General features: G+C 37.1%; 1 protein-coding gene and 1 pseudogene across 4 annotated transcripts in view; one reads left to right on the top strand and one right to left on the bottom strand.

Annotated features, from left to right (window-relative positions):
- The window catches only part of PIBF1 (progesterone immunomodulatory binding factor 1), a 212324-nt gene that overhangs the window by 27715 nt on the left and 156614 nt on the right, over window positions 1-27995 (bottom strand). Inside the window, exons 15-17 of one of the 3 annotated variants that reach the window (XR_013824935.1) lie at window positions 7228-7358; window positions 4820-4984; window positions 985-1032 (exon numbers count right to left, since the gene is read on the bottom strand). Coding sequence is in view for 2 of the 3 variants with exons in the window: in XM_079903403.1 (XP_079759529.1) it covers window positions 948-1032; window positions 7228-7358 (216 nt within the window). In the remaining variant the exon portion in view is untranslated. Of the gene's footprint in view, window positions 1-947; window positions 1033-4806; window positions 4985-7227; window positions 7359-27995 lie in introns of those variants that run through there. The other 2 variants (XM_079903403.1, XM_079903405.1) reach the window with 2 other exon arrangements.
- On the top strand, window positions 15782-27949 carry LOC307176833 (small ubiquitin-related modifier 2-like; annotated as a pseudogene). Its single transcript has 2 exons — window positions 15782-15835; window positions 27019-27949. The product of its transcript is annotated as a small ubiquitin-related modifier 2-like (transcript).

Genomic DNA, 27995 nt, shown 5'->3' with positions numbered 1-27995 from the left:
ACAACAGTGAGAGGCCCGCGTACCGCAAAAAAAAAAAAAAAAAAAAAAAAAAAAAAAGGCAAAACTATAGGGATAGAAAACAGATCAACTGGAGTTAGGGAAAAGGGTCACTACAAAGGGGTCAAGAGGGAATTTTCTGGGGTGATGGAACAATTTTATATATTGATTATGGTGATGGTTACACAACTGTACACATTAGTCAAAAATCATAGAAACGTATGCTGGAAAGGGTAAATTTTATTGTATATCATATCTCAATAAATCTGACTTAAAAAAAGGAAAAAAAACTGGGGTTATCTCTTAGTTACCACCTGGCTCTGGGGAAGCCACCAAAACCTGATTTTCTTCTTTTATAAAATAGGGATTCTGTTACCTTTAAAATATTTTTTGTGAGGAACAAATTAAAAGAAAACTTATGAATTTTGAAGTTCAATACAAATATTTTACACCAGGCACTGGCCATACAATGATGAATAAGACAGAGGTACACTAAAGAAATGTACTGTCTAGGGACTTCCCTGGTGGTCCAGGGGCAAAGACTCAGCACTCTCAATGCAAGGAGCCTGGGTCTGACCACTGGTCACAGAACTAGATCCCACATCCTGCAACTAAGAGCCCACATGCCACAACTAAAATATCCCGCATACCACAACTAAAGATACTGTATGCCACAACTAAGACCCGACGCAGCCCAATAAATACTAAAAAAAAAAAAAAAGAAATTTACTGTCTAGAGGGAGAAAGGAATAAGACAGATAATTATTAAATAACATGGAAATTCAATGACAGAGATATGAACAAGGCAATAGGGGCCATCAAGAAGGAGCATTCCAGGAATAAGAATTAACTCATAATGAACACAGACTACTGGGATCCAATAATCTTAACCCAATATGATTTTGAAAAAGCCTAAGGTGGTAAAAATTATGACAAAATGGAAAAAGTACCTCACGATGATTCAGAAGTTGTTCCAAATCTAATGCCATTTGATTCTTCATGTGCTGTAAAGCTGACTTTTCTTTATTTAAATTGCTGGAAAAAAAAACCCACCAAGTTTTTAAAGTTGTCATACTAATATAAATTTAATTAACAAATAATAAATAGCAAAAGACTAAAGCTGATGGTTTGAATTAAAGAAAAATTAAATTTATAGTTCATAAAGATATCAGATCAGTGACTACAATGTTTGATTCAATCATTGGCCTGGCTATTTTATAAGAATACTTTTTCTTTTCACAACTATTTGACAATGCAACTGAGATGCTTTCTGAGAATACTTTCCTGCCTAGTAGGGGCATAAAATTGGTGTTTTAAAGATGACTGGTTACTCCTGAAATGTAAAAAGATGAAGTGGGACTTATATAAAAGGTAAAAAGAAAGTACGTATGGGCACCATATTAAAATTTGAGACACTGAAAGTCAAATTACAACATTTATCCTTAAAACTGAAAGTAGTATCTTATAATTTATCACATACTAAATTACCAGGTATATAACTGAGTGAGATAAATGAACCAGATATTTGATCTACAGTAAACTCGGGGAAACAATTTTTTTTTTTTGCGGTACACAGGCCTCTCACTGCTGTGGCCTCTCCCGTTGAGGAGCACAGGCTCAGTGGCCATGGCTCACAGGCCCAGCTGCTCCATGGCATGTGGGATCTTCCCGGACCGGGGCACAAACCCGTGTCTCCTGCATTGGCAGGCAGACTCTCAACCACTGCGCCACCAGGGAAGCCCTCGGGGAAACAATTTTTGTCTCCAAATTCTTAGTTCAATCTTCAACTTCTAAGTCCGCATTGTGAATTTCTCTTTGAAATGACCTATCTTCTGATAGGAAAGGGTGAGAAGCCTAATTGTAAGGACATGTTAATATTTTAAAACATAAATATTTGAGGCCTGTCTTATACTGTCTGGAGTTTGATTATTCAACTCTAAATAAAAATATTTAGAACCATTAAATAAAATATTCTTTGAAAGACACTGGGATGAGTCTACCCAGACAGCACTACAAGGATTAAGAAAAGCAACACTTAATTGAAGCAACGTAATTCCTTGAATGTCAAAACAAAATCTGTAAAGGTAAAATTAATGAGAATTGTTTTGCTGAACAGGTAAGATGTTTTAAGTTATACTTTAAGAAAATAGAATGCCACCAATTTTCAAAATATTAGGGAGAAGTTTTTTTAAACTCAGTGAATAGTAGTAGTATTCTGAAAGCACTGGTAATTCCAAGGACTTAAGAGTAAAAAAAAAAAGTACATTTTCCTCCCTCCTACTAATTGAGAACTTCCCCAAGGAAGCATCAGAGTTTGTCCTCTGAGAAGACTAGATGGAACTCTGACTTCTGTTTCCAACTGTGCCACTGACTCAACTGTGTGGTGTAAAGCACGACACATACCACCCCACTGAACCTGTTTTCACATCCGTAAAAGTGGAAAATAATACTCATGTATGTCAAAGGGACATGTGAATTATCTAATGAATGATTACGTAAAACTCTACAAAATGCTATATCGTTTTACTAATTTAGATGAGAAACAGTCATCAGAGGAAAACAGTAATTAAATGTCAATAAAGGTAAGCAGCTCAGCATAAAAACAAACTGACTTTTGGAGTTAGGCATCAGAGATCCTACTGAGCTGAGGAGTTGAAAAGAACTAGATGATAAAAAGGAAACTGAGTGCTGTGTTCTGCTTGAGTCCCCCAAAGCATGGTAAAGATCAGGTGTTTCTGTAACTTTAAAATTCTCTCTTTAGCTAGGGTCACACTGAAGACAAAATATTTCTCTTTTTCTTTCTTTTATTTTTCTATTATTTTTTGGCTGTGTTTGGTCTTCGTTGCTGCATGTGGGCTTTCTCTAGTTGCGGCGGGCAGGGGCTACTCTTCATTGCAGTGCACGGGCTTCTCACTGCAGTGGCTTCTCTTGTTGCAGAGCACAGGCTCTAGAATGTGCAGGCTTCAGTAGTTGCGGCACGTGGGCTCAGTAGTTGCGGCGCGTGGGCTCAGTAGTTGCGGTGTGCGGGCTTAGCTGCTCTGTGCCATCTGGGATCTTCCCGGACCAGGGCTCGAACCTGTGTCCCCTGCACTGGTGGGTGGATTCTTAACCACTGAGCCACCAGGGAAGTCCCCAAAATATTTTTCAAAGTGAAAATAAATGTTCAGTAAATACGAATAGGAATATTCAAGGAACAGATGTGTTCATATACATGCACATATACATGTTCGTATACATGTACCCACATACACACAGAATGTAAACATGCGCTTACATGCAGTACATACATGGGTGCGCTCGCACAAACACATACACAGATACACAGACACACACACGTAGGCTCTCAAACACCAACAGACCCATTAAATAAAGTGTAGTGTAATAGGAACGGAATGTTGATGTAATTAAAGAATTTTGACTGAATAATTCATTAGAAATGCTTTCTATGTAGTGTTTAATTTTTTCAGAATAAAGTAAGTATTCCATATTTAAATAACAAAACTAAACATATAACATGGAATAAAAGGTAAGTGGATAAACTGGTTGACAAAGCAACTCAGTTCTATTTGCAAGACGTTGGCTCCACAGACAATACTTGGATATATATTTTCAAAGTCTTAGGCTTCTCTTTCTTAAATTACAAGGGAGACTACCTTCAACACGTGGGTCTCTAAAACTGAATACGATGATGATTATACTCTGTGTTCTTCCACACACAGTAATTACTCAATAGAAGTTTAGTCTCCATAAGACATTTCATAACAGTGGAAACTTACCTTTAAAAATACAAAGCTTCTATGCGTGACTCATAAAGCAACTACAAAACAAATCTCCTTATGAGCACGTCTACCGTGAATGGTATATTACACCCATAATTGTTCAATTCACTGTTAATTATTACTCAGAAATTCATGTTTATGGCTCTGTTTCACCTGCTATATGAAAACATATTCCTGATATATTGTTCTTTAACTTCCTGGATCAATATACTCTGGCCTAGCCTTATAAGTGCCTAAGTAGTCTTTTCTTCCTAAATGACTAGTTAACGATAAATGGAGAATTGAAAACAGAGAAAGAAAACTTATGCTAATTATTCTCTTTCCGTGCTTTCTTTGGTCCTGAACTATAGATCAAACACTATAACCCAGATTGTCTCTTATAGATTGGTGGAGGAGAGTTAAAAGTACTACTTTTAGAACAGAGTATTACTTTAATGACAGTTAGTAGTGATATCTCAAATGTTAGCTTTTAACATGTTTATCACGATTTCATTTTAGTGCATGTTTGCGCTAATCTTTCTAGGCATTGAATAAATTGTATCGATGGCTAAATTGGCAAGTTGTGGATGTGATATTGTTTTATTTTGTAAGAAAATGATAAAATTTATATTCAGTTCTTTAAAGAGCTTTTATTGTATAAGCTAGAGAAACATTTACAAATTAACCAGTTAATGTAAGTATTCTTTACAATTAAAATCCACACCCAGCAAAAAGTAACAGGAATGATCAAGGAACATAATCACTTAGTCATCTTTTTGGATGGATCATCGAATGTTTAAATTTCGAATTAATGAAGGACAAAAGGAAGGGAGGTAACATTTACTGAGCTCCTCCTGTGTGCCGGAAGCTTTTTATATATGTTACTTCATTTAATTCTCACAACTACCCCTTGATGTTCACATTAGTATCTACATTTTACAGACACATTTACCATGAGAAGAGAAATCAGGCTGACGTGTAGTCAAAGCCCAGGATAATTCTACTCTACTTGAAATGCCGTTGGCTCAGAGTCAGGGTGATGGTAGATAGAAATGTGATCTAACCTGTTGTATCTGACTTGTTGATTGTATTGTATGGCATCACATCCTTTCATTCACGTCATCAGGGTACAGCTACAGCATCTCACAAGCCATAATTAAAATTCGGAAAGCACCTTAACTTTTCACATTAGAAGATAGTTGCTTCAATGAAGAGCAAGACTTCATATCCTGTGAAATATTAGTTCAGAATCTACTAAAATAGTATACAATAAATATATGAGACACAGACAGCTTTAAAGCCTTCAGATGTTTAGCACACAAAATATTTTTTTTTGTTTAATTCCATAATTGGCATAGTTCTTGTGATTACTGTTGCTGTAATTAAGGGAGTCCTAATTTTTGTCAAAATTCAGCATATTTTGAGAAATGTTATTTCTCACTTCAAAGATAATTTTCAACATAAAAATGTGTTAAATATAAGACAATACTAGTAATAGCAAACATTTAAAAAGCATTTTTAACAATGTATAGGAATAGTGCTATATATATTACAAAGGTTATATCATTTAATCCTCTGAATAACCATGTGAATTAAGTGCTGTTGGTGCCACTCTCATTTCACAGATGAGAAAATTGGCTATAGGGTCCAATACCATAGCTATTAGCTAGCCACAAGTGGCAATGAAAATTAATATTAATTTAATTCAAATAAAATTAAAATTTTAGTTCCTCAGTAACACTAACCATATTTCAGACGCCCAATAGCCACATGTAGCTAGCAGCTACCATACTGGACAATGCAGATAGGGAATTTTTTTTTTTTATTATGAAATATTTCAAGAGAGAAACTATAACAATGTATCTGTCACCCAGCCTCAACAATTATCAACTCATTAAAAGCCTTCCTTTTAACCACTATTCTACACTTTTTTTTTTTGCTTCTCTTCGTTAATTACATTAGTTAAAGAAAAATTATCCCTTATTCAGATTAGAACATAGGGAGGCAGTATAACATAATGGTTAAGAGTATGGAATTAGAAAGCAGACAGATCTGGATTCAAATTTTGGCCCTATCACAAAACTAATATGTTTTTATTTTTTTTAATTTTTTTTTTTTACTAATATGTTTTTAGATGACAAGTTGCTAAATTTCTCTAGGGCTGAATTTGTTCATCATTACAATTTTCTCCTGTAGCTGGCTATTATTTTTCTTTATATTAAACATTTTCAGCTTTCCTAGTTCTTAGTAAAATAACTATTCAAATAAACTTACTTGAAGGTAACTGTGAAAGAGGTAATTTTTTCCACAGGCCTTTTATATATCCCTGCTCCAAGATTACAAAGATAAGACAAAACACTATACAAAACTTCAAATATATCAAATATATAATATGGAAAGAAAAGGTTCTCTTTGGGGTTCTTTCCTCAATTTCCTTAAGATAAGCAAGTCTCCAGTGAATGATGAGACATAATTTCTATTGCTCCCAATAGCTATTTATAGAACTATTTAATTAATTCACTGAATTGATTTATTAATGCTGGTTATGAATATTCTAAATATTAATTTTAACTTTAAAATTAATCTACAAATAAATTGTTACTCATGTTGACATTTAAAACATAAATGTGATTTAAAATTACTTCATTATATTGTCAAAAAATTCTGATCAGGAATAAAGTTTTGGACCAATTATTTTGGTGGGGTAGAAACGAGAGGAAAAGATAACTACTCTGATTTATCAAAAAGAACACTCACAGTTTGGAGTTAATTACCAGCAGTTTTATATTTTTGGTTATATATCTTAGGAAACCTGAATTTAACAGCTATCTTTTCCAATAACTATATTTTTCAATAAACTACCTTTTCTAATTCCTTAATTTAAGAATTTTCTCTCCCATCTAATTCTTTGCTTCTACCTTTATAAATTGGTTGATAATTTATCTACTTACTTATTCTAAATAATCTTAAGATCTAATAACAAGCCAACTAACTAAGCATCCATGAATTAAAACCTCTTTCTTTATATAGAATCATTCTTCTACTGTTACTTAAAAAGACTAAAATGATCATATAGATGAACAGGTAAAGAATTTGAATGATTATTCAGTGGAGCAAGTCTTTTGGATAAGGTGTCATGTAAGAAAACAATTTCAATCTAAGGAAGTGAAAGGAATTTATTTACATCGAGGTAATTCATGGTTTACTTCATGTAAAGGGTCAGTGGAAGAAACGCCTAAAAATTCCTTGGTAAAGTCAACATGAATCTAAGTAAATTTGTACATTTTATCTGTTTGTGAACACCTTAATGTGATGTGACTTAGTTTTTCTAAGAGAAATTGAACTCATTACATTTAAGACCCCCTTCGTTATTTCAATATTTTCTTCACAATTTCCAACCTGAATTCGTCTATAGCAGTATTGTGCTTACAATGCCTTTATTACTCAAATAAAAGATTTGTAGATGGTTTACCTGACGTCGTTCTCAAGTTGGGTAATACACTCCTTCAGTGAATCAATCTTAGAATCTCTCTGACGCACTGATTCAATGAGATACCTGTAAGGTTGTTGAGTCTGGTTTAACAGAGAATTGGCCCTGTCAAGCTAAAGAAAAACAGATTTCATTAAAATCTAGACAATTTTATAAGAACCTAAAATTGTTCAGAATGTTCTAGCACAGATACAGTACACCAACTCTCCCTTATATGAATTACTCTGAAAAGCTCTTCCTGTATAAATTCGAAGGTTTTAAAAATTATTAATCAACATAACTATTCTTTAGCTAAAAATGAAACTTTTATTTGAACTTTATTTCTACTCAAAATAATATAATCACAGGATAATTTAGTAATTTTTCATGTCTTCATATTCCCTTCCATCTTTACTTATGTACCTAAACCACTATGTATAATTTACGTACCTAAATCACTATGTAAAATTAAAATTTTAAACGATTATGTTTAAAATATAAACAACATACAATTTACCATTTTATCCAATTTACAGTGTACAATTCAGGGGCATTAAGTACATTCTTGATGTGTAACCATCACTAGTATCTATTTCCAGAACATGTTCATCAACCCAAACAGAAACTCTATACCCATTAAGCAAAAACACTTCTCTTATCCCCCATTTCCTGGAAACCCCTATTCTCTCTGTCTGTATTTGCCTATTCTAGATACCTCATGTAAGTGGAATCATATGACATTTGTCATTTTTTGTCTGCTTAATTTACTTATTGTAATGTTTTCAAGGTCCACCCAGGTTGTACCATGTATCAGAACTTCATTCCTTTTTATGGCTAAATAATATTCCAATGTATGTTTATAGTATATTTTGTTTATTCATTCATCTGTTGGTGGATACTTGTGTTGTTTCCACTTTTTGGCTATTGTGACCAATGTTGTGGTATATAAATATCTGTTTTGAGTCCCTGTTTTCAATTCCTTTGGGTATCTACCTAGGAGTGGAGTGGAATTGCTAGGTCATATGATAATTCTATATTTAACTTTTTGAGGAACTGCCAGCTGTTTTTCATAGTGGCTGCATCATCTTACATTCCTACCAGAAATGCACTTGGTTCCAATTTCTCCACATCCTCGCCAACAAAGTTATTTTATGTGCCTATTGGCCATTTGTATATCCTCTCTGGAGAAATGTCTATTCAGGTCTTTTGCCCATATTTTAGTTAGGCTGTCTTTTTTTTTCTTTTTTTTTGCTGTTGAATTGTAGGAGTTCTTTATATATTATGGATATTAAGCCCTTATTAGCTGTATGATTTGCAAATATTGTCTCCTATTCTGTGGGTTGTCTTTTCACTATCTTGATATGGCCCTTTGGATCACAAAAGTTTTTAATTTTGATGAAATCCAACTTACCTACTTTTCTTTTGTTGTCCATACTTTTGGTGTCATTTTAAAGAAACCACTGCCAAATCCAAGGTCAAAAAGATATTCTCCTATGTTTTCTTCTATAAGTTTTATACCTTTCTTTTTGAAATTTAGGACTTTGATCCATTTTGAGTTAATTTTTGTATATAGTGTAAGACATGGGTCTAATTTCAATCTTTTACACATAGATATCCAATTTTACCAGCACCATTTGTTAAAAAGACTGTCTTTTCTCCATTGAGTGGTCTTGGCAACCTTACTGGAAAAACCATTAACCATATATGTGAGATTTACTTCTGGGCTCTGTATTCTATTCCATCAGTCTTATATGTCTATCCTTAAGCCAGCACAACACTGTTGTGGTTACTGTAACTTCACAGTAAATTTTAAAATCTGAGTTTTTCAACTTTTGTTTTTTAAGATTGTTCTGGCTATTTGGGGTCACCTGAAATTCCACATGAATTTTAGAATGGGTTTTTCTATTGCTGCAAAAACATGCCTTTGGGATTCTGATACAGACTGCACTGAATCTGTAAGCTGTTTTGGGTGGTACTGTTATCTATCTTAACAATATTAAGTCTTCTATATACAGATGGCTAACAGGCACATGAAAAGATGTTCAACATTGCTAATCATCTGAGAAATGCAAATCAAAATCACAGTAAGATACCACCTCACACCTGTCAGAACAGCTATCACCAAAAAGACCACAAATAACAAATGTTGGAGAGGATGTGGAGAAAAGAGAACCCTCGTGCACTGTTGGTGGGAATGTAAATTGATACAGCCACTATGGAGAACGGTCTGAAGTTTCCTTTAAAAACTAAAAATAGAACTACCATATGATCCAGCAATCCTATTCCTGGGCATATATCCAGAAAAGATGAAAACTCTAATTTGAAAAGATACACACACCCCAATACTCACAGTAGCATTACTTACAATAGGCAAGACATGGAAGCAACCTAAGTGTCCATCAACAGATGAATGGATAAAGAAGATGTGGTACACACACACACACACACACACACACACACACACACACACAATGGAATACTACTCAGCCATAAAAAAGAATGAATTTTTGCCATTGGCAACACCATGGATGGACTTGGAGGGTATTATGCTTAGTGAAATAAGTCAGACAGAGAAAGACAAATACTATAATGTTATTTATCTGTGGAATCTAAAGAATACAACAAACTAGTGAATATAACAAAAAAGAAAAGGACTCTCAGATATAGAAAAGAAACTAGTGGTTATCAGTGGAAAGAGGGAAAAGAGGGAGGGGGAAGAGAGGGGTAGGGGAAGTGCAAACTAGTAGGTATAAAATAAATAAGTGGGAACTCCCTGGCGATCCAGTGGTTAGGAGTCCATGCTCTCACTGCTGAGGGCCCGGGTTTAAACCCTGGTTGGGGAACTAAGATCTCACAAGCTGAGTGGCCAAAAAAAAAAAAAAAAGCTACAAGAATATATTGTACACCACAAGAAATATAGCCAATAGTTTATAATAAATATAAATGGAGTATAATCTTTAAAAATTGTGAATCACTATGTTGTATACCTCAAACTTAAACAATGTTGTAAATCAATGATACCTCAATTTAAAAAATTAAAGAAAATAACCCCCAAACCAACCAACCAACCACCAACCAACCAAAAAACAATCTTAAGTCTTCTAATCCATTAGCCTGGGATGTCTTTCCATTTATTAGGTCTTCTTTAATTTCTTTCAGGAATGTTTTGTAGTTTTCAGTGTACAAGTCTTTCTCCCCTTTGATCAAATTTATTTCTATTTTATTTTATAAATGAAATTGTTTTAGTTCCTTTCTGGATTGTTCAATGTTAATATACTATGTACAACTTAGTACAGTTGTATACTATGTATATAGTTGTATATATACTATGTTGTATACTATGTACAACTTTATATTATTCTTTTTTACTTTACCTTATATCATAATCATTCTTCCAGGCTGTTAGAATACCTTCATTTATATTTTTGTATTTTTAATGGTTACAAAACTGTCTAGTAAGCCAATGTGCTAGAGTTTAATTACATTGTTTATACTAGTAAACATTTAGGATGCTATCAATTTTTGACTAGTATAAATAATGCTAAAACAAACTAGTTTTGTATTGTAGATGTTTTATCTTTTTCTCATATTTATTTATTTGGTTGTGCCAGGCGGGCTCCTTAGTTGTGGCAGAAGGGCTCCTTAGTTGCAGCACGTGGGATCCTTAGTTGTGGCTCGCTGGCTCCTTAGCTGTGGCATGTGAACTCTTAGTTGCGTCATGCATGTGGGATCTAGTTCCCTGACCAGGTATTGAACCCAGGCCCCCTGCATTGGGAGCTCAGAGTTCTATCCACTGCGCCCCCAGGGAAGTCCCTAGACGTTTTTTCTTAATATTTTGTTTGTTAAATTTTTTCAGAACAGAAGATGCACTAAGGTTAAAGGGGTATAACTATGTAATACTCTTGACACATAAGACCAAAGTTCTTTCTAAAGGATTTTTTTTATCATTTTATATACTCAACCAACCTTAAGTGTTTTTTTTTTTTAATTAATTAATTAATTTTTGGCTGCTTTGGGTCTTCGTTGCTGCATGTGGCCTTTCTCTAGTTGCGGCGAGCGGGGGCTACTCTTCATTGTGGTGCACGGGTTCCGTTGCTCCGCGGCATGTGGGATCTTCCCTGACCAGGGCTCAAACCTGTGTCCTCTGCGTTGGCAGGCAGACTCCCAACCCCTGGGCCACCAGGGAAGTCCCAACCTTAGTTTTCTTTTTGCTTCTTCGTGTTTACTCTTTTTCTCCTAAGCAAATATGAAATGTATGCTAGAACAGGACTAAACACAGCACTGTCAGTATCAGGAGGCCCCTACTTTGGTATATAGTAAGTTCTCAAAAAAGGTATTCTAAAGTTGGATATGCAAAAACTGAACAATAAGAACAAAAGTGGTGGATATCTATTATTATAAGGATGAGGGGGTGGGGAAGGGAGTATTTTATTACGCAGAATAATAAATTATAAAATTCCTGATTTATGAACTTAAATGTCCTTTGACAAAAAATTTCTAGCTTTTTATATGAAAAATTTTTTTTTCCTCTTTCCTTTACAACCCCTAACGAGTTTGAGGCTAAAGATTTGCTATTTTTCTAGGACAAGAAATGATTTCTATTTCCTTCTCAAATAAACTACATTTACAAGTTCTATACATTTTTTTTTCAAATTAAGATCTAAACATATTTATTTTAGCACTGCAATTTTTTTTTACAAATTAATTAATTAGTTAATTTGTGGCTGTGTTGGGTCCTTGTTGCTGCGTGCAGGCTTTCTCTAGTTGTAGTCAGCGGGGGCTACGCTTCGTTGCGGTGTGTGGGCTTCTCATTGTCGTGGCTTCTCTTGTTGCGGAGCACGGGCTCTAGGCGTGCAGGCTTCAGGAGCTGTGGCACATGGGCTCAGTAGTTGTGGCTCATGGGCTCTAGAGCTCAGGCTCAGTAGCCGTGGCACATGGGCTTAGTTGCTCTGCAGCATGTGGGATCTTCCCGGGCCAGGGCTTGAACCTGTGTCCCCTGCATTGGCAGGTGGATTCTTAACCACTGCACTACCAGGGAAGTCCGTAGCACTGCAAGTTTTTTGGTCTCCCTCTCACAGGGAAAAAAAAATAATGAGTTACTAGCAGTCTCGAAGCTGAAGGTGGAGAGAAGGGCAGGATGGGTATAGTGGAAGGTAGAGAGGAAGGCAGAAAGAATCAAAGGCAGAAACATTCATTGTGAAAATGATCAACCATGAGGTCCAGGTAGGTGAGGAGGAAAGTGAAGCCAAGAGGTGGCTGACCAACTGTTAGAGGATATCTGTACACAGTTTGAGGACCACTTTATAAAAGCTATGTAAACTATTCATCTAAATTATACTAGACATTTTTGTTATGGCTGCATTAAGTATAGCCCAGGAAAAAATTCCTCAAAGAATAAGAAATGAATAGTGAAAGGAAAGAAGACTTTTTTTGGACACAATTCATTGCAGTGAAAGGAGAGCCATAAAGAAAAAAATACCATAAATATTTTCTATAGTTTGGGTTTTAGTGTCCTTTTTCCTTGCTTTGGTAATCATTCTTTAAAATCTATTATAATGTCACTGGAATCTTATTACTCTACTAAGTTACTTTATGAACATTCAAATATGCAGCTGGACAAAAATAAAACTAAGTCCTACTTACCTGTACAACCAGTTTCACTAGTTAATTAAATCAAACAATTGCCTTGACTTTGTTTTTACAGAACTGACCCTAACTGAATAAACTGAACTGGCAAGTTGTTTTGTGTTTCGAAGTGCAGAATAGCCCGGGGTGCATGTGGGGGGATTGGGTGGTGTAGGAAAGAACTAAGGGCATTTTCAAATTGTAGTCAGCTGTAGTCTAGAATGAGCCATGTTTAAACTTATCAAACCTGACTTCAGTTACATAAAAAATATAACAGCAGGCATTAGTCTTAATTATTTTAGTTCGTTTTTTTCTCATTACTGCAATTACATATATTAGGTTTTAGTATTATAACAAAATTAAGGGTCAAAAGCCTTACTTTCAGAATGTATTTCTACTATACAACCTACAAACTTCTCACTCTCTAGATAATAAAACTTCTATAGTGCTGTCAATTTTAAGAATGTTTCTTTATAAACTTGTGAGCTTCTAAATCCCCCAAATTTAATTTAATAACTCAGGGAAAAGTACACGTATATTTTTCAGTGAAAAGTGATGCTAATATCTATTTTTGAAATCAGTGTAACTTAACAGAATTTAATTCCTCCAATATGGTTAAAAAATCTTTCTGTAACTATAATCATTAGTATTAAAAAAAGTTTCACAATCGCTCACTTTGCCTATTGTTAGTAATCTTTTCCTTATAAAGCCTTAGTAATTAGTGACTCAGGAATCATATACGTAATGAATGATGCAGGACCAAACCCATGATACAACATTTTATAGAATCGTTATTTCTCCTTTGTTTCAGTAAACTGTACACATGATTCAGAGAAAAGCAACACCTGATTATAATACATATGTTCTCTTAAAGTTAAAAGACATATGAAGGTGACTACAATTTGTTGTGTTTTTCCTAAAAGTGGGATTTTTTTTCTTGTGGAGTTTATTTTCAAAGAAACTCCTAGAAATGGTACTCTTCCTTACCAGGGACAAAACGCATTCTGTTGAATGGAATTTAACATTGAGATGCTTTCCGTGTATAAAATATATACAAGTGACACCTTCTAGTAGTGGTAATTAGTTGTGCTGAAAAACCCACATATCCTGTTGCCTGATCTTTCTGACTGTGCCATGGAATGGAAAATGCCTATTTGAGGTCCAGTAGGGGGCAATACTTTGGTACTACTTTTCTGTGTTCTCAGTCCACAGCAGTAGTTCTCAAACCCAGCCAATCATCAGAAGCACTGGGGGAAATGTTAAAAAGCGGATTTCTGGGCTCTGCCCCAGTCCCAGTGAATCAAAATTTCTCAGGGTTGGGCCTTAGATTCTGATGATCAGTCCAATTTGGAAGGCACAGCTCTTGTGGTCTTGGACTTGTTATAGGCCACTCCATTCAACTATTCTAGTAGGTTTAAAAGTACTGCACATAAACCATCTCACATGCTGAATTTGCCATCCTCCCCATTAACGCTGGCTTCTTCTCCTAGGTCCCTATATGGTTAATGACATCATCATCTTCAACAGGGGTAATATTTAATGGATACAAGTCACCAATTAGGATGTCAGCCTTTGCACTGGGGCAGGATCCTGAAGAAACTCTGTGGTTCTAGGTGTTACTTTTTTGTTGCCAGAAGATGGGGAGGTCTAGAAGATCTTAGGAGAGGGACCAGGACAGACGGATAGTGGTGGCAGAATGACACTTGTGGGCTGAGGGCAACATCTGTTTTACAAATATTTGTGCAAATATTCTATTATTTTAATAACCAAAAGCAAGCGCATACTCATTGATTGTCAACCCTGTGCTGGTCCTGAGTATGGTCCAGATAATAAGGAGAAATTCATGAGAGGAGGATGTTAAAATATTTGAAAGTAATCAGTGTGGAAGTGATGACTGAAGTCACAGGAGTACATAGGACGGCAGAGGATTATTTCTTTTCTGTATCACTTTTATTAGAGTCACAAGAATAGCCTGTTAAAAATGCAGATTCCTGGGCTTCATTCTGGACCTACTTAATCACAGTCTCTGAGGGCAGGATTTAGAAACCTGCATTTTCAACAAAAATCTTAGATGATTCTTACACTCACTAACATTTGAGAACCACCACTGAGGTGTAAGAACAGAGCAAAGGGCAGACAATGAGGGACACCTACATTCCAGGTCTAGAAGAAGATGACTATATCAGCTAAGAAGACTAAAGAGCCATATGAGGGAGAACGGTGTTGCAAAGCAAAGAGAGGACAAAATTTCTAGAATATCTATAATATCTATAATGTCATGCCACAGATAGATCAGGGGACTGAGACGAGAATACTGACAATGAGGAAGTCATTGGTGATCACTGAGGAAGGGCATAGCTGAAGGAAGAGGGGAGAGAGCAGAAGGAATTAAGAACAGAGAGAACAGTTAAGTTTTGAAAGTTATGTATGTTAACACGCACACGAACACGCGCACTCGTGCTCATTTGTTGAAGAGGGACCACAGGGGAAAAAAAGTAAGGGAAGAGACTAAAAAATCCCTGGGTGAAAAAGACTCAGGAAAATAAATTTAGATGATTTAATTGTAATAATGAAAAGATATATGATGGAATTGATGGTTTGGGGAAGTGGAAGTGACCTGCAATAAAGATAATAGGAAATAGGATAGATACAGAAAAATAAAATAAAATACAGATACAGAAAAATAAAAATACCGGGCAACAGGAATGAGGGCCTTGTTGATGTTCAACAACATGAATCTGTTATGCTTCCAAGCAGCAAAAGTAGCAAATTTCCACAAGAAATTTTCAGTACGTTAACACAGAATCAAAGAATTTTCTCTCCTCTCCTCCCTTTCATTAAATGTTGATAGAGTAACTACCTGATTGTAAGATACTAGGCTAAAGGTGGGAATGTCAAGAAAAGCCTGATGGATGAATCTGGCAACGAAGCAATGGCGAGTGCTCATGAATGTAGTGCTCAGATGGTTGATAAGGTCCAAGGCTGGGTTAGGAGGCAAAGTGGAGCCAGGAGGGGCTTGACAGATTGGAAATGCGAAGAGTTTATGAGTCTGGGACTCCTAATGAGTACAAATAAAGCACAGATTTACTGGGAATGAAAGGACTGGTAGAGCTGGAAGGACTGGGAGAGCTGGAAGGACCGGTGATTAGTGTCAGAGAATGGAATTTTCAAGATCAAGTGCTTTAAATTTCTTTCCCCCTCAAAGTTGCCCCTGAGAAATTCATTTTAATGTGGTTCACTTGTACAACAATGCTGATGGGGAAGGAGGGATTTATAGTGTGATTTGTAATAGCTCTTGAAAGAAAAAAATTATAGTCATTTATGAATTATCAAGGCACACCAGTAAGGGAAAAAGTTTAAACAATTATATTATTTGTTTGATGTGTAAACAGAATATAATTTATAAATAAGTCATTGTTTTTCTTCAGTGGTGGCTGGCATTTGGTGCACACACGCGCACACACACACATTCATATGACCTGGTATGTGAACCTTTAAAAAGATGGCTTAAAGAATAAATTCTAGAATATTGTCCTGGATCCATGTAATTGAATTTTTTTCCAGAATGAACTATAACAAAGACATCTTGGTTTAAGCACTTGGCAAGGTTAGACACAGAGCTGTTACTACAATTAAAGTTAATGTTTTGTCCACGTAATGAATCAGACCTTTGTATGGTAAATATATGTTCATCATTACTAAAATAAAAAGGTTAATTTCTATATAATTCTACATCAGAACCTCAAAAAATAAGAGACAGAATGACAATAATTAATGAAAATTTATACACGTTAAGGGCAATTTCTGGTATTGTGTTTTGATTATGTCACATATTACCTATGAATACTGTTTGTTCCAACAGCCTCTTCACTTTAAATCTTTATGAAACTATTACCCATCAACAATTTAATTATTCCTCATGTCCAGTCACATTACATAGTGTGCATCCATAAAATATGTAACACTAACTTCACAAGGAGTGATGTACCACATGAAATACACAGACACACAGAGAAAACGAAGTCTCTCCCAAATTCCTTAACATTACAAAAAAGTAAGTTCTGTTGTCTATGTCAAGAAGTTAATTTTTCTCTAGACAATGTTACTTTCCCGGGGGTATTTTCCTGCTACCAACAAAAATAGCTTTAAGGACTGCCAAATCGCACAAGTGACAAAAGGTGGCCACAGTTACCTTCACAGAAAAGTGAGTCACTGACATCTTCCTCACTCCTTCCTTTCCTTTCCTCCTATCTTTTCTCTGTGGTTCTCAGATTTCATTCTCTTTCATGTCTCTGTTTTTTTCTTTTGTTAGAGCAGTTTGAGGTTCACAGCAAAATTGAGCAAAAGTACAGAGAGCCCCACATATTCTCTGCCTTCCCACAACCCCACAGTCATCACCATTTGTTACAATTAATGAACCTACACTGACACACCATTATCACCAGAAGTCCACAGTTTACATTAGCGTTCACTCTTGGTGCTGTATATTCTATGGGTTTTGACAAATGTACACTCATCCCTTGGTATCCACAGAGGATTGGCTCCAGGACCCCCCATGGATACTAATATCCGAGGATGCTCAAGTCCCTTATATAAAATATGATGGTTGGGTTTCCTGGATGGCGCAGTGGTTGGGAGTCCGCCTGCCAATGCAGGGGACACGGGTTCAAGCCCTGGTCTGGGAGGATCCTATATGCCATCGAGCAACTAAGCCTGTGCACCACAACTACTAAGCCTGCACTCTAGAGCCCGCGAGCCACAACTACTGAGCCCGTGTGCCACAACTACTGAAGCCTGCGTGCCTGGAGCCTGTGCTCCGCAACGGGAGAGGCCACTGCAGTGAGAGGCCCGTACACTGCCACGAAGAGTAGCACCCGCTCACCGCAACTAGAGAGAGCCCGCGTGCTGCAATGAAGACCCAACACAGCCAAAAATAAATAAATAAAATAAATAAATTAAAAAAAATATATATGATGGCATAGTATTTGCATATAACCAACACATATCCTCCCATATACTTTAAATCATCTCTAGATTACTTATAATACCTAATACAATGTAAATGCTATGTAAATAATTGCAAATACTATGTGAATAGTTGCAAAGACAATGTAAATACTATGTAAATAGTTGCTGGTGTGAGCAAATTCAAGTTTTGCTTCTTAGAACTTTCCAGACATTTTCCTGAATATTTTTGACCTGCAGTTGGTTGAATCCGTGAATGTGGAATCTGTGGATATGGAGGACCAACCGTAATCCCATGTATCCACTGTTTATATCATAAAGAATATTTTCACAGCCCTAAAAATCCCCTGTAGCTCTGTCTATTATTTCCTGGCAACCACTGATCTTGTTACTGTCTCCATAAGTTTCGCCTTTTCCAGAATGTCATTTAGTTGGAACCATACAGTAAGTAGTCTTTTCAGAATGTCTTTGTCTGTTTTTAAAAGTTACTTTTTCTCCTTCTGCCTTGCTTTTGTTTTTTTTTCTGTATTAAATGTTACAAAACAATCTGTCTTCAAAACTAAAAGTAATCCACTCATTTGATCAAATTTCAATAGAACATTTTATTTGGAACTTAATATTTTACAAATGAGGAAAATGAGGCACAGAGGGGTTAAACAACTTATCCAACTTTTACAACTTGTAAGTTACCAAAAATGAGATTTTAACCCAGTGGGTCTGGCTCCAGTATCACGTGCTTCGCCAATATTCATCATTGCCTCTCGATAACAGAAAAGAAAGCAGTATTATGTAAGACTAGCCCAAAATGTGAAGAGATAAGAATTCCTTTCCCTTACCCTTTATTCCCAAAATAAAGAACGTGGACTAAAAGCTTGCATGTATATGCACACAGACAAACAGTAAAGAAATGTGGCCAATTTACCACAAAGAAATATGCTTCATAGCCATACTTCCATGCTAAAAATATCTGATTGCTTCTACCCGGGCACCTCTGTTCATGTGGGACTTTCAAGCTAGAGCCACTTTCCTTGCTGCTTTGGTCACTTTCAGAAGATATACAAGAACCATGGCATTCATTTTATGTCTTTCTTGTGCCCATTTGGCTAGAACTATAGGCAGCAACAGTCGCTATCCTCTTTCCTGCTTTACTTTCTTCATACAACTTAAGTTCTAATTGAGAATATATTTTACTTGGAACAAATCCTTGTTTCTAATCCCAGTAGAACATAAGCTCCAAAGGGCAGGAATTTTTGTTTGTTTTATCCACTGATTATTCCCAGGGCTTAGAACAGTGCCCAGCACATAGTAGGCGTTCAATAAATATTTATTGTAAGACTGAATTTCATATAAATACTACCTAACATTTGACAAAGTCACTTACTTAGTTTATTTCTTCTTTTCCTTTTTAATTTTTTAAAAAAATTAATTAATTTATTTTTGGCTGTGTTGGGTCTTCATTGCTGAGCGCGGGCTTTCTCTAGTCGTGGGGAGCAGGGGCTACTTTTTTTTTTTTTTTTTTTTTTTTGCGGTACGCGGGCCTCTCACTGTTGTGGCCTCTCCCGTTGTGGAGCACAGGCTCCAGACGCACAGGCTCAGCGGCCATGGCTCACGGGCCCAGCTGCTCCACGGCATGTGGGATCTTCCCGGACTGGGGCACGAACCCATGTCCCCTGCATCGGCAGGCGGACTCTCAACCACTGCGTCACCAGGGAAGCCCAGGGGCTACTCTTCATTGCGGTGGCTTCTCTTGCTGCGGAGCATGGGCTCTAGGCACGCGGGCTTCAGTAGTTGTGGCACGCAGGCTCAGTAGTTGTGGCGCACGGGCTTAGTTGGTCGGTGGCATTTGGGATCTTCCTGGACCAGGGCTAGAACCCATGTTCCCTGCGTTGGCAGGCGGATTCTTAACCACTGCACTATTTAGGAAGTCCCTAAATAGTTTATTTCTTAGGCTGTGTTAAATGACATGGAATAGACTAAGACATTTTACAATAATATTACCTTCATAAATTTTTCCTACACAGTCCTTTCTTGTGTGAAGAGCCATAGGGATACAAATTTATTTGGGGGAAAAGTAACATCGTTTCTATAATGGAAAATCCTGCTATTTATTGGAGTTTGTCAAGAATAATGTCTGTGATTTAGTGATAAAAATGTTAAAACATGGATATAAGGCCTTCAAAAAAACTCAGTAAAGTGTAAAACAAGATTTATTTTAAGAAGGGAACCACCATGGAATGAGAGGGTTGCCTTTTTGTGAAGATGAAGCCTGACTACTTCCCTAGATAAAGAAGGAAAATAGTGGGGTTCTCTGAGTCATGGTCATACATATGAATTATAAATAATTTGGTGGAGAGTTACAGACTGAAATTATTCATATTTGTAAATGGTACTAATTCCAACCAACGGGAGAAACCACAGTAAATTTGTTCAAGATTGTTCAAGGGGCAGTCTTGAACAAACTGAAAAAACAGATTGAAAAGGGGCAGGACAAAAATATGGAAACATATTAACAATTGCTTCACCATGACACTATTAATTCAAAATGAGAGATTAGATTAGCATTGCTCCTGGAGATGGTGGATACATACAACTGGGAAGCATTACAGCTTTTTATACGACAGTCACACCAGATGACTCCCTATCTCTCTAACATGCTTTACTCATTCTTACTTTTTCACCTTTCTTCTCTTTTCAACCCCTAAACTGATTTCTCAAGAAGGCTTCCATAAGGAGAAAAAAATGTGTTACATATCTGTCCAGATGAGTGTTTGCACTTTGTGGGTTGCAAGCCGTATTAAAAAAAAGAAAAAAGAAACAGAACAGAATAGCAATGAATAGAAGGTGCTACACGTGGTAAGGGTATTCACTGTGATGGGAAAATCATTTCAGATACACACACATACCTATATACATATATACACACACACACACACAAGCAAATACACATACATACATATGTACTGGGTTGCTATGTAATATGCATTTCTTACTACAGGTCATGGTCAAAAAAATATGAAAGATATTTGTCCAGGTGGTAGTTACATCTTTAATTATAAAGGACCAGATTTATATTCAAATCAGTCCAAATCCAAATCAGTCTCAGGTCAACTTTGTAGCCAGTTTTCTGAGGGCTTGATCACTAAGTGAAAATTTTAGATCTGAAGAGTGAAGGGACCATGTGTTACAGTACTCAATATGCTAACTAGGCCAACAGCATATCCATCAGGAACCTGAATGAACTGAATAGACTTTGCATTTGAGTCACTTTTCTGATTCTCTGATTCTTCTCTGATACACTTGGCAATCTAATGAAGTCCACTCAGTCACAAGAACTTCTTTCAGGCCTCAGGAAGCCTGGCAGGCTGGTAAACTCATGGGTCTCACACTCTGAAGATTTCAGTTAGCCCAAGGAACATTTCTATGGTTTCACACCATAGTACCACTAGTATTAAGTAAGCACTCAAAATTGCTAGCCTTTATTATCTATTCACATAATTTGATTTTAATAAAGTATTTACTTAAATATTTGTAATAAAGACTATGTTATCAGTGCTGTTAAATAATGTTTATCTTAATTATCTTATTACATATTATTATTGCTTAACTCTTGCTTTTCTATATAATGATTCAACAAATTAGTTGAATTTTATCAGTAATTCATGTTCTCTAATTTAAACTGAACAATTCTAGTTAATTTGAAGTTTTTATTAGTTTTAAAATATGCAGTTTTGCACACTTCTCCTAAAATGCTAAGTTTGTATGCAATTAAATATACTTTTTCGGGCTTCCCTGGTGGCGCAGTGGTTGAGAGTCCGCCTGCCGATGCAGGGGACACGGGTTCGTGCCCTGGTCCGGGAAGATCCCACATGCCGCGGAGTGGCTGGGCCCGTGAGCCATGGCCACTGAGCCTGCGCGTCTGGAGGCTGTGCTCCGCAACGGGAGAGGCCACAACAGTGAGAGGCCCGCGTACCATAAAAAAAAAAAAATATATATATATATATATATATATACTTTTTCATTTGAGAAGAGCAACTGATTACTCTTTAATTGCAGTTTTAATACCATGTACGTCTTCACAGAAATTAATTATCATTAACAAATCTTACTATATTGTGTTAAAATTCATTCGAATAGTTCACTCTGAATATTTCCATATAGGCAAAATAAGCATAAGTTACTCCAATTCTGGAACTACTATTTCTTTTAAAAAATGCCACCTTTATTAATAAAATACTTATTTCATCAATACCATGGCCAGGTGAAATATAATGACATATAGGACAAAAACCAAACAAACAACAAAACTGTCAGCATTTACTGAGTGATTAACATGTCAGCATGCTAAATGCTTAACTTAGATTGGGTTATCTCTAATTCTTGGGGCAAACATATATACAGTATTATTATTCCCACCTTACAGGTTGAAAAATTGAGGCTTACAGAGGATAAATAACTTGCCTAGAGTCATGTAAGCCAGTCTGCCTTACTTGAAAGCCCATGGCTTTCATAATCCAATGGTAAGTGAATATAGCAACATTTAAGCGCTACAGACATGTAAGACGTTCTTAACCTTTATTATATCTTTTTATTACTCATCTTAGCTATTGGTTTTATTTCCCTTTCACCCTAAAACAAAACAAAGCAAAAGAAAAAACTCCCCAGTGTTTTTAATAAAGGTTGATGATTCTACGGATCCCATGCAATTGAAGTATTTTTTTTCATGGTGGTGGTGGGTAGAGATGATATATACTGACTTCTGGTTCCATATATAACAGAAAGCATGTGGTAGAGTCTGTGATACTATAAGGTTTTCTTTTTTTCTCTGATTAGCAGCTCTGATTTCACTGTCATTCTTTGGCCTTCTTGGTTGGGATCTCCACTCTGCTTCAAGTTCATTCTAGTATACCTCAATACTTTAATATACTTTGTCCCATAAAAACCCAAAACTAATCCTTCAACAAATGTCTATTTACTACCTACTAGAAACAAGAAATGTACTAAATGGGAGAAATACCCAGACCAATAAAAACAGAGTCCCTCCCCTTATAAAGCTTATAGACAGCCATGTCAACAATTATGTGTGTGTGTGTGTGTGTGTGTGTGTGTGTGTGTATAGGTATATTTGGTATCATGGGGATACATAAGTCATTTTTACCTGGGGTTCAGAAAAGGCTTAAAAGAGTAGGTGATTACTTGAAATTGATCTTGAAAGACAAGTATCTGTGATTTAGACAAGCGTGTGCTGGGCAGACACCAGAATGTGCAAAAGCATGGAGACACAAAATAGCATAGAGTGCTTGGAGAATTACAAGTAAAGGACAAGTAGTTACGTATGGAGGGAGCATGGTGTAGTGAGTGAGAGTGTGTATGTGTGTGTGTGTGTGTGTGTGTGTGTGATGTAAGATGAAACTGGGTAGGTGGGCAGGGGCTGGATAATGGACGGTCTTATATATCATTATTCTTAGGAAACAAACAACTCTGACTGTGGGAGAAACAAAATCAGATTTATATTTAGAAACAGCACTCTGGCAACAAGGTGGAGGGCTTAAAGAATAGAGTAAGGCGGAACAGATGGTTACTAAAATAATTCAGATGAGAGATGGTATAAGAGGTTGTACCCAGTCAGTACCACTAACGCAGGAGGTTGAGTAGAGAGACGTTCAGAGATGATGTGAAAAGAGCGGGGAGGACTTGGTATTTGCTGAATACTCCTTCTGTACTCTTTGAATTATGATTATCTATACTTAGCCCATACACAACTGACTTAGTAAAAAAAGGTTAAAACAAAAAGATTTATTGCGGGTGGTAGCTGAAGCCACAGAACAAGATGTGGTAAGACGTGCATCTTAGTAAGAAGAAAACAGTGCCAGGACAGAACTCGGGGGCACGCTGACAGTTACGGAACAGAGGAACAAAAGGAAACGAAGGAGACTGAGAAGCAGCAGGATAATAAAGTGGTGGGGCAGGAGCAAAAGACACATTACCTGGCAGAGAAGGCGGCTGCAAGCAAGGGCCTGGGGAAGGGAGGGTAACAGAAAATGAGGACGACAAGTAGGTTAGGGTCAAATTGGTCTTCTATGCCATGCTAAAGAACCTGGACATTGGGAGGCAATGGACATTTTAAAATAGGAAATCATGATCTACAGTAGGGAGGACAGTTCTGGTTGGAAGAAAGACTTTTGATGGACTGATGAATTAAACTGCATTTGCTAAATTTAAAAAATTGTAGGCAACACAGTACCTCATCCAAGTGTTTACTTTTTAAGCCTTGTATTTCTAATGGTGAAATAAAAGCACTGTTCTTTATTAAAGGAATTTTATGTATCAACAAGTTTTCAGGAAAACACCTTGGGAGGCAATGGGACCCAATAAATCACACTATTTTTCACCTTTCCTATGAAATGAAAATGGAAAGGTTTTCATAGGAAAGGTCATGCTTGCACATGAAGAAATTTGGTCGTAGCTGTTTATACTGTGATTTCAATTGAGTTCTGAGTATGGATAATCCTTCATAGGTTGAGTTTAGCCACCATTTCAAGTGTCTTCATAAAGATTACAACGTGATTTGGCATTGAAACAAAGTTTGTGTTAGAAGAAAAGCATAGAGAAAAAGTTGTGTAATGTATGATAAAAATCACTGCCTAAAGACTAAAGGAATGTTTGCCTAAAATTAAAATTAAAGTGATAATAAAGCATTGCATCACAGTTTAACTGGCAGCATCCCCGCTTTTATTCTTTAGTACATAAAATAGTGGAGTTTTTTATTGTGCCAATGGAATGCTAGAAATATGGTGGGAAAGTATGACCTTGAAGTTTTAGGGCTGGGGTTGGCACGTGAATATCCTCCTTTAAAACGCTGAGGCGGGGCTGTAGGAGTCGTGTGTACTATAGACTCCTTCCAAGGGACTGGGCTCACTGAGGATGCTGGCAGAACACTCCCTGCAGTTACTAGCGTCAGGTAACTCAAAGGACAGAGGCAAATTTTTACTCATCTAGATACTTATGTTTACTATGTTTGTGGAAATCATGTTTCCCAAGGTCACTAGTAGATACTAGAACACACAGGCAAGTATTACAAAGACTCCATAAAGCACGAACTCCTTCTGCCACATAATTTTTCCTTGTCTGAGCATACATTAGATACCCTTGCTATCTCCTTTTCTCAGTCTTGAAGCTTTCAAATCACATGTTATGTTTTTAGATGCTTCTGAATTTTTCCTATAGTAAATCCCTTTACTGGGATGCTGTAACATTTCCATATTCCTTTAATATACTTGCTCTTGATAATGAATGGAGAAGGTGAGGAAGAAAGGGAGAGAGAGAGGGAATACCACATGTACGCAGTAACTAATTCAAACTACAGAGGAGGAATATTAACTGAAAGGATCTCTTCCATCCATCCTAGAACCTCAGTACCTCCTCTCCAATAATAACCAACATCAATGATTTCTTTTGGAGTGCATCACTCCAAGTATTTCCATGCATACATCATAAGCACATTTAGGTGTGTATGTATGGGTCTCCAAGTATATGTATGTATATACTTACTTGGCAGTTAGATTTTGGGTACAAACAATATTGTTGGAATGTAATCCTTGTTTACAGATACATTAGAAAAAATTTTACCACTTATTTTCATAATCTTTATACATCTACCTATGTTTGGTGGATGGGTTAGGTCAATGATCGAGCTAATGAATCAACATTTATTTTATACCTATTATGAGTTCGATAATGCGTTGGTTGCCAAATCTATGCCTTTGAAAAATCTTATGTGAGTTGGAATAAATCCCAACAATTAAAAAATACAGGGGCTTCCCTGGTGGCGCAGTGGTTGAGAGTCCGCCTGCCGATGCAGGGGATACAGGTTCGTGCCCTGGTCCGGGAAGATGCTATGTGCCGCGGAGTGGCTGGGCCTGTGAGCCATGGCCACTGAGCCTGCGCGTCCAGAGCCTGTGCTCCGCAACGGGAGGGGCCACAACAGTGAGAGGCCCGCGTACCGCAAAAAAAAAAAAAAAAAAAAAAAAAAACATACCGTGAAAATTAGTTCCTCGCTTCTACTCCCAATCCCAGTGGTACCACTGCTTGATGTCAGAGAGACAGACATGGATGGTCCTGGAGGCTCACTTCCTACTACTAGAATAGGCTGATAGGCGGTAAGTTCTAGAGGTTCCCTCTTCCACTGTTACACAGTCACCTAGATGCTCCCTACCCTCTTCCACTTTAAATGTGCACAGTGTTTGGGGATCTCTATCAGATCCCTTTATGTGGTGCACCCAGACCTTCTCTGCTACGCCTAAGCACACCTATCTGTGGGAAGATAACTTGGGTGATGGTGTATGCTCTGTTAATTCTTTGATTGTAAGTTTATCAAATAAAGCTGATTTTATATTCATAATGCGTGAATAGTGGTACTTGTAAGCCCCTGGCATGACAGTTGTATGTTTTCTAAACTTTTTCTCTACTTTTTTTTTTTTTTTTTTGTGGTACGCGGGCCTCTCACTGTTGTGGCCTCTCCCGTTGCGGAGCACAGGCTCCGGGCGCGCAGGCTCAGCGGCCATGGCTCACGGGCCCAGCCGCTCCGCGGCACGTGGGATCCTCTCGGACCGGGACACGAACCCGTGTCCCCTGCATCGGCAGGCGGACTCTCAACCACTGCGCCACCAGGGAAGCCCTTGCTCTACGTTTTAACAGAAACACAACCCTACCCCCTACACACACACTCACATACACACACACATTAAAACCCAAATGGAGGAACACAATATTATTCTGCAATCTTACTTTTAAAAATATTTATCAAGATAGTATGAATGTTCTTTAAAGTTAGTACATATAGATCTACTTTATTCTACCTATGCATCTTGAAGTCTCTCTTAAATCTAGCAATCTAAAGGAAACCATAAACAAGACAAAAAGATAACCCTCACAATGGGAGACAATATTTGCAAATGAAACAACAGACAAAGGATTGATCTCCAAAATATACAAACAGCTCACGGAGCTCAATATCAAAAAAACAAACAATCCAGTTAAAAAACGGGCAGAAGACCTAAGTATACATTTCACCAAGGAAGACATACAGATGGCCAAAAGGCACATGAAAAGATGCTCAACGTCACTAATTATTAGAGAAATGCAAATCAAAACTACAATGAGGTATCACCTCATGCTGGTCAGAATGGCCATCATCAAAAAATCTAGAAACAGCCCTCTTGGTGCTGCTTGTGTGCTCGTTCGGTGCGGACCTGGTACCTCTTTTGGGAAGCGGCAGCGGAGGAGGCTCCGGCGCTCGCCGTGGCCCATGAAAAGTCCAAGGAAGGAGTCAAGACTGAGAACAACGATCGTATTAATTTGAAGGTGACGGGGCAGGATGGTTCTGTGGTGCAGTTGAAGATTAAGAGGCATACACCACTTAGTAAACTAATGAAAGCCTATTGTGAATGATAGGGTTTGTCAATGAGTCAGATCAGATTCCAATTTAACGGGCAGCCAATCAATGAAACAGACACACCTGCAGCTGGAAATGGAGGCTGAAGATACAATTGATGTGCTCCAGCAGCAGACAGGAGGTGTCTACTAAAAAGGGAACCTGCTACTTTACTCCAGAGTTCTGTTCCTCCCGACCAAGAAGACACTCTCAATTAGAAAACAGCAATTTGGTTCCACCACATCCTGGCTACTACAGTATAGTTTCTCTATTCTTTCATTTTTCCCCTTCCCCATTCCTTTATTTTTATACATAAAGTAACTGGTATATGTGCACAAGCATATTGCTTTTTTTTTTTAACTAAATGGCCAATGGTATGTTTTGATTGACATCAAATGGAGATGGAATGGGGAAAAATACTGGTTCTGTGAAGATACCCCCTTTTCTCCATTAGTGGCATGCTCATCCGCTCTTATCTTTTTTTTTAAAAAAATTATTTATTTATTTATTTTTGGCTGTATTGGGTCTTCGTTGCTGTGCGTGGGCTTTCTCTAGTTGCGGAGAGCGGGGGCTACTCTTCATTGCAGTGCGTGGGCTTCTCATTGTGGTGGCTTCTCGTTGCAGAGCATAGGCTCTAGAGCACAGGCTCAGTAGTTCTGGCACATGGGCTCAGTAGTTGTGGCTCACGGGCTCTAGAGAGCTGGCTCAGTAGTTGTGGCGCACGGGCTTAGTAGCGCCACAGCATGTGGGA

Source organism: Stenella coeruleoalba, assembly GCF_951394435.1.
Source record: "Stenella coeruleoalba genome assembly, chromosome: 18".
Classification (NCBI taxonomy): Eukaryota; Metazoa; Chordata; class Mammalia; order Artiodactyla; family Delphinidae; genus Stenella; species Stenella coeruleoalba.
This window is presented reverse-complemented; position numbering and strand designations above follow the sequence as displayed.